This window comes from Trichechus manatus, unplaced genomic scaffold (genome assembly GCF_000243295.1).
Source record: "Trichechus manatus latirostris isolate Lorelei unplaced genomic scaffold, TriManLat1.0 scaffold00089, whole genome shotgun sequence".
Taxonomy (NCBI): Eukaryota; Metazoa; Chordata; class Mammalia; order Sirenia; family Trichechidae; genus Trichechus; species Trichechus manatus.
In genome coordinates, this window is record NW_004444025.1 from 705,294 (window position 1) to 712,796 (window position 7,503).

Consider the following 7,503-nt stretch of genomic DNA (forward strand, 5'->3'; position numbering starts at 1 on the left):
GCAAAAAGGTCTCCGATACCTTTGTTTACTGGATAATTCTTCCTTCCTTGAATTTACTTAATTTTTTAAAAACCACTCAAATACATTTCTTCAGAATGGCAACATAAAATATTTTTATTCTTTTCATAAACTCTTCCTAAATGTCTGCCACTCAAGCTTATGGGTCCTAAACTGAAAATGTACCGAGAGGGTTGAGGGTTAGAAGAAGAAGGAAAAAATATAGAGAGAGAGGAAGTAAAAAGCAGTCATTGTCTTTTTGTTTGAATATCTTTACCTAGAAGAAGCTTACTGATGATTGCTAGCTGAGAAACCTTTTGAGAAAATACATGTCTGCCTTTGTAGTTATAATCTATGCTCTGTGTGGTTCTGGCTGGGTCCTCATGTCTATTACATGAGATACCCTAGACTGTCCGCACAAATCACTGAGTAGTATTATCTCTGTATTTGAGACGAAGAAACTGAGACTAAGAGAGCCATCCAAAGCTGCACAGCACCTAAGAGGCAACGTTGATGTTTGTCTCCAGGGCTGATTGATTATAAAACTCATGCTCTTTCTAACACACTGCACTGGCTTGAATAGAGATTTCTTTTTCTTTTTTTTCCTTTAGGGAAGAGCCTAGATTCCAGGTCCCTTTTCAGTTGCTGACTTATCTTATGGACATAGACACACTCATGACCAAATGGAGATGTGAGTCGTCCCCTCCCCCAGAGTCCTCCTTAGCCCGCCATCTTGCTCCTTCCTTTCCTTCCTGTCTTGGCTGTCTCTCTCCCTCTCTTGTGTGTGGTTGATTGTCTTCTTTTAAAATCAGTCCCAGGATAGACTAATCTGGTACGCACAGTAGGCCCAGTGCCTAGGGTCTACCACACTTTCGAGGACCCATGAAACTCTTTTATTTCTTTATGAAAATATTTTATTTTAAATCATAGAGAAGAAAATGAACTTTTAGGTTCAAAGAAAGTGACTGGATATATGATATTAACATGCTTGCCTTTATGCCAATGTGGTTGTAAAATAAAGGTTTTTATAGTTTTTGTTTTTTTAATTGAGGAAGGGGCTCACGAAGCAAAGTGCTAAGGACTCAGGAAAGTCATGATGTGGCCCTGCTCTCCCCTATTGGGTTCACAAACTAAATGTAATGTTGAATGGCGTAAAATGCATGTGGCCTGAACCAAGTGGAGTGCCAGGCAACCCAACCGCCTCATTACATGAACGGCTCTCACACACGCACCTTCCGTAGCGCTGCCTGATAAGGCGTCAGCCTCTGCTCAGAAGCAACAGTCATTACCAGTCGCTTGCATTTAGAACACTGTGGAACGAATGGCAGAAAAACACCCATGGACTGAATTTGTGTGTTCGCCTAGATAACCACGTGTGCATGGTGCACAGAATGCTGGGCAGCAAGGCTGGCACTGGTGGGTCCTCAGGCTACCAGTACCTTCGCTCAACCGTGAGGTAAGACAGGGGAAATCCACCTTTTCATCTTGTGTGAGTCACTGGTTCTTTGTTTCCTCACATATTTGGGCATTGTCTAGGAAAAGTCATTTCTATTTTCTCCTGTCTGAACTTCCGACAACATATTTGTAGTTATTGTTTTCATCCTTGTTTTACTACCAAATTGACCGATTTTTAAAACTCACTGGCTTTAATTTTCACCATTTTTTATATATTCCAACTTTTCCTGAGAATAAACTCTACAACGATTTTTAAAATTCCTTGGTTTGAATTTTCACCATCTGCACGTTTTCTCTGTTTCTGGGGATAAACTCGGTAAACATGAAATCGCCAATGACTGTACAAAATAAGCGCGCAGAACCGGAGTGGTGGTGGGAATAACTCAAACGAACTATTTCCAGTGTGTCCGCGCATCACTTAATCTTCCCAAAGGCCTGGAAGGGAAGAAACTTAGTTTTTATTTTACAAAGTAAGAAACCAAGGCACTGAGGGTTTAAAATCTTGTCCTAGCTCACAAAGATTGTATGTGATGGAACCAGGATTTGAGCCCAGATTCATTTAACTTTAACGGATACTATTCCTCCACTATAATACTGCAACACTGTTAAAATAGTTGGCTATCAAACACAAAAGCAATTTTTAAACTTAAAACTACATTTACAGATACGCATTATAAATATAAGATACTATTTCCGTGTGTCAGTTCCTTATGGCACTTACTTGTCAGCTACTTTGCAGTCAGGAAATATTCCCCAATGAACAACTAAGAACTCTGTATGCTTTAAATTTCTCAGTTTGCACACCATACTGTGAAAGTAGAAAATGAGAACACAACCTTATCTTTTTGAAAGCAGCGTGACAATAATACTAGAGTCTAAGCCAGACGAGCCTGGTCCGCATCACCCAACACATAATACTGTTTTATAGGCATGAACTTTGGAGATGGGACGAGAACTAGACAACCTTAACACTAATGTTACATGTTGCTGTTAAGTGCCATTGAGTCAATTCCGACTCATAGGGACCCCCTGTGACAGAGAAAAACTGTACTATAGTGTTTTCTTGGCTGTAATCTTTACTTAAGCAGATCTCCAGGTCTTTCTCCTGTGGAGCCACGGGGTGGGTTTGAACCACCAACCTTTGGGTTAGCAACTGAATACTTAAGTGTTGTACCACCTACAAATATATGTTGTTGTTGTTAGGTGCTATCAGAATCTGTTCCGGCTAATAGCGACCCTGTGTACAACAGAACAAAACACTGCCCAGTCCTGCGCCATCCTCACAATCATTGTTATATATATGTGTGTGTATGTATGTCATTATGTATGTATGTATACATATGTATGGGTAATACTTAATATAACTTTGAATACTAATAATTTATGGCAAAATGTCATAATCCTAGACATGACATTTTTGGATATAAACTTTGAAATATTTCATGTTAATGAATCTAAAATGACTGTATATATGTGTTTTTCCAGTGACAGGTACAAGGTATTTGTAGATCTATTTAACCTTTCGACGTATCTGGTTCCACGACACTGGATACCGAAGATGAACCCAATCATTCACAAATTCCTCTACACAGCTGAATACTGTGACAGCTCTTACTTCAGTAGTGATGAATCAGATTAAAATCATCTGCAAAATCTATGAAGCCCACTGATGTCTCACTATATCTTTTCTTATTTTCTATGAATTTTCATGAGTACACAAATAGTCCTAACATATGTATATACATAGCTCAGCACCACGGTGTTCTGGTTCAATTCCAAAAATCATTTTATTATCGCAAGTGTGTGAAAGGATTAAGCATTGAGATAAAAAATAATTCAGCTAAACTGTAACATTGTACATAGAGCATTTTTCTATTAAAATTCAATTTCCCTTGATATTTCACTGAGTCCCTTAATGCAATAAATTTTCTCGTTTCAAACTTTATAAGCTTGTAAATTTCATTATTTCAAATATTTATACAATAAAATGCATCATTCTGTACAAAGGCTTTTATTCGATTAAAATTTTCATAAATAAAAATTACTCTTTTTACCATGTATTGTTTTTGAAACATTGCTTTTATTTCCTAGAGCTCTTGAAATGGCAGAAATCTATCTGAAGCTTTCCTTAAAAAAAAAACAAAAACCTATTGCTGTCAAGTCGATTCCAACTCATAGCGACCCTACAGGACAGAGTAGACCTGCCCCATAGGGTTTCCAAGGAGCGTCAGGTGGATTCCAATTGCTGACCTTTTAGTTAGCAGCTGAGCTCTTCACCACTGTGCCACCAGAAGCTTGCCTGGAGGTGTTTATTGAACAATCACTCCGTTAGCTCAAAGAATTGATAGCAGCACTGTCCAACAAGCCTTCGGAGAGAGGAACCTGGAGAGCTTTGAGGCCACAGGGCCTGGGTCCACTTCCTGGAATACTACGTTCCTGGAACACAGGATTCTGTTTGTCTTGTCTCTTCTCTGTTGGTGTTCCTTCCTTCTTTCCTATTACGTAGACCAGCTCCTTCCTCAGCCTCCAGCACCTTTGGGTTCACAGAAGGGCAATGTGGCTCTTTTCCCCAGCATCAGTTTTGTGGTTTGGGAGGTAGACATATGCACAACAGGATTGACGTAGGGGTGAGGAGCAGTTCTCTCTTTTCAGAAGAAAGGAGATGTAGACAGAATAAGCAATGATCTGATTCATTTTAAATAACAAGTAATAGGCTAAGAGTTTTGATTAGAAACGAGTTTTATTTTTCTATTTCTAGTTTTGCTTTGATATTGGCAAACACTTAAGTTTCTATTATGCAGAGAGTATATAATATCATGAAAGGAATACTGAAGTGTACATCAATCTTACCTAGAGTGAATGATTATCATAGGGAGCAATAACTTCTTGATGAATTGAACAATTCTTTGGTCTTTCAATTGTTTTTTCCTGTAAAGATCATATTGTCTAGCTTGACTCTAAATTATATATAATTGTTTTTGCCTACATGGCTTTTGTGCTTGTGTGTGCGTGTATGTGTGTGTACATAGGACCTGAGTGTGGTGAAGCTGAGGAGGTATAGAGGCAAGCTGCATGCTGGCTAAAGGCAGACTTTGAAATCAATAAGCTTGAGTGCAAATTCTGGCTCTGCTTTTCATTAACTACCTACTCTAGTAAAACAACTTACCCCATTTAAGCCCTGGTTTTCTATCTATATAGTGAGGATGATGATACTTATAATCTTTTGGTTTTTCTTATGCTATAATGAGAAATGTTAGATGTTCTGTCAACAAATTGCCTTGCAATCTTAGAATATATGCTACTCCCTCATAGTTATCATTCTTTTAATAGACTACATGATTTGATTTAGTTCTTTACATGTTTATATCCAGGTCTGACTAAGCTACTACAAGAGTTTTTTTCAGAAGATATATCAATAACTTTTAATTTAATGTCAAAACGATATATATGTCAGTTCCCACCATTGTCCCCATTCATACTTGCTTCTAGATTGAGAATCCAATTTAAAATTCTAATTCTAAATGTGTCACGAAATCACCGTAAGGAATTTACACAATAGTTGAAAGATTAGACTCAAACATACCAACGATCATGAAAATGACCCAGGACTGAGCGACGTTTCCTTATACGTAAGGTCACCATGAGTCGGAGCTTACTCAAAGGCAACTAACAACACTTACCTTGAGAAGCTTGCGAAACAACATCCAAACATGTTGATGATGAGTCCTAATTGGTGCGTGAAGACCTCATTGTTTTCCTCGAAGCCTTCCTACTATGTGAACTTCAAGCAGTTTGTAATAGATCCAAACCGAAACCAAACCTGTTGTCGAGGAGTCAACTCCAATTCATGGCAACCCCATGTGCTACAGAGTAGAATTCCATAGGGTTTTGTTGGCTGTAATCCTTATATGAAAGTAGATCGCCAGGCCTTTCTTCTGCAGGGCTGCTGGGTGGGTTTGAATGGCCAACATTTCAGTTAGAAGTCTAGCTCAAACCTTTTGAGGCACCCAGGGACCTGGGTTATAGAGGGAGCATGGGAAATGCCTACGTGGAACAGCAGCAACCGAGAAACAATTGAGTTGAGAAGGTGGAGAGTGGCTTCTCCAGGAAAGCTCATATTATAAAGAGTTTGCATATGGTAGTCATTGGGAGTCCCTGAATGGTTTAAAACAGGGAAATAATGTGATAACACTGTCATTTAGAAATGTAAATCCAATGGAAATATGATAGATGAATTATAACAGCACCCATCAGAAGCACCTACGGGGCTTGTTAAAAACAGAGTTTCTAACTCAGTAGGTTTGTGGTGGGGCCTGAGAATTTGCAATTCAAATAAGTTCCCAGGTGAAGCTGATATTGCTGGTCTGGGGACTGCACTTTGAGAAGCCTGGGTTAGGACACACTGAGTTCAGTGACGAGACTACTGAATAGTGGAGAGAGGGGCACTAAAGGACATACATCTGAGAAGGGGCAGTAGAAATGGAGAGGAGGTGGATGATTTAGTAACAGGTTATCAAGGTATACTTGACCTGATTAAATATCTAAGATTTTACCAATTTTATGAAGTGAGTGATTACATACTGTTGACGCTGTTAACAACCAAAATAGAGAATCGAGGAGCTCTTCCCCCTTCCCCTCCCTTGGCAGGAGCGTGGGAGAAAATGATGGGTGAGGCTTTGGAATGACTGCGGTTCAGGCGTCCATGGAGAAAACCAAGATTGGATCTATGGATTTGGAGCTGTGAATGTAAAGCCCATGAACACTGGGTTGACAAAATTTAAGCCACACACTTATGGACAGATGCTTCTCAACTCAAGGGTAAGTAGAATGTTTTATTATAAATGTCATCAAAATCTGGAATAGCTGAGAGGTGTTAAACATCTTGAAATTTTAAAAATTCTTCAGCATTTCAAAAAGTATTACAAAAGTATTCGTATCATAGAGAAAGTCATTCACTGAACACAGAAACTTAATAGGAAAGCATTCACATTTATCCATCAGAAATTAGAACCACCAGGACATATTTCTTTTCTGGCATACCTGGAAAATTAGAATGTTTATTAATTAAAATGTCACTATTTGCCTTCCTGGATCATCTCGAATGCTGAGTTAACACGTATTATTTTGAGATTGCTTCTGGTTGGTATGAAAAAAAAAATACAGTATTTATCTTTGATTTTCTTTTTCTACTAAAAGGAAGGCTAAATAAAGATCAAATGTGAGAGGAAAAAATGGGATATCCCTGAAATTTTTTAGTGGTTATTAATATATTTAAAGTTTCATTTCTGTTAAGATCTTCTACATTAAAAAGAAGCCATAAATGTTAGAGTAGAGATATTTATATATGTATAGTTGATATGATTCTCTTATAGTAGCTCATTCAATATGGTTGCACTTATATTAAAGCAGATCAGCTCTTCCACTCTGAGATGAAATGGCTTGTCTCCTGGTTCCCTAGCATGAACAGCACCAAGTGTCCCTTTAGGCACAAAGGGTTATTGATCACTGCTGAGAATGCAGGATAATCAGCAATAGCGACTTAGCAGCTGGAACTCACTTATGTAATTAACAAGGTAAGAGGTAACACAAGCATTAAGAGGAACCAGGAGCCAAGTGAAAGCCAAAAAAGTAATTAGAATGGAAGACTGGGAAACTGAGCAGAATTTTAGGTGTCAGATTTTGGCTGATACCCCAGGTGAAGGGACTGGATCTTAAAAGAAGTCGTGCCAAAAGATGATGGGAGGGAGATAAAGGTGAGATCCTGGTGTTGATAAAGTAAGCCTTTTATGGCCCTCTAAATAAATGGCTAAAGACAGGAATGGAAAGTAAACAATGACACTTAGTTCTTTAGTCATGAACACCAAGCCACTAAGAAAACTTAGGAATTATACAGTAAAGAGTAAGATAAAGAAGGTGATAAAATGTGGAAAATATTTTGTTCTTCAATCTAGGAAGAACACCAAAACCAAAACCCATTGCCGTTGAGTCGATTCTGACTCACAGTGACCCTATAGGACAGAGTAGAACTGCCCCATAGGGTTTCCAAGGAGC

The 7,503-nt window shown here is 38.5% G+C and overlaps 1 protein-coding gene across 1 annotated transcript in view; it reads left to right on the top strand.

Annotated features, from left to right (window-relative positions):
• The window catches only part of TDO2 (tryptophan 2,3-dioxygenase), a 78,970-nt gene extending 71,504 nt beyond the window's left edge, over positions 1-7,466 (top strand). Inside the window, exons 10-12 of the mRNA XM_004382064.2 lie at positions 609-688; positions 1,363-1,453; positions 2,938-7,466. Coding sequence (XP_004382121.1) covers positions 609-688; positions 1,363-1,453; positions 2,938-3,091 — 325 coding nt within the window. The 3' untranslated portion in view covers positions 3,092-7,466. The remainder of the gene's footprint in view (positions 1-608; positions 689-1,362; positions 1,454-2,937) is intronic.
• The last annotated feature ends 37 nt before the right edge of the window (positions 7,467-7,503 follow it).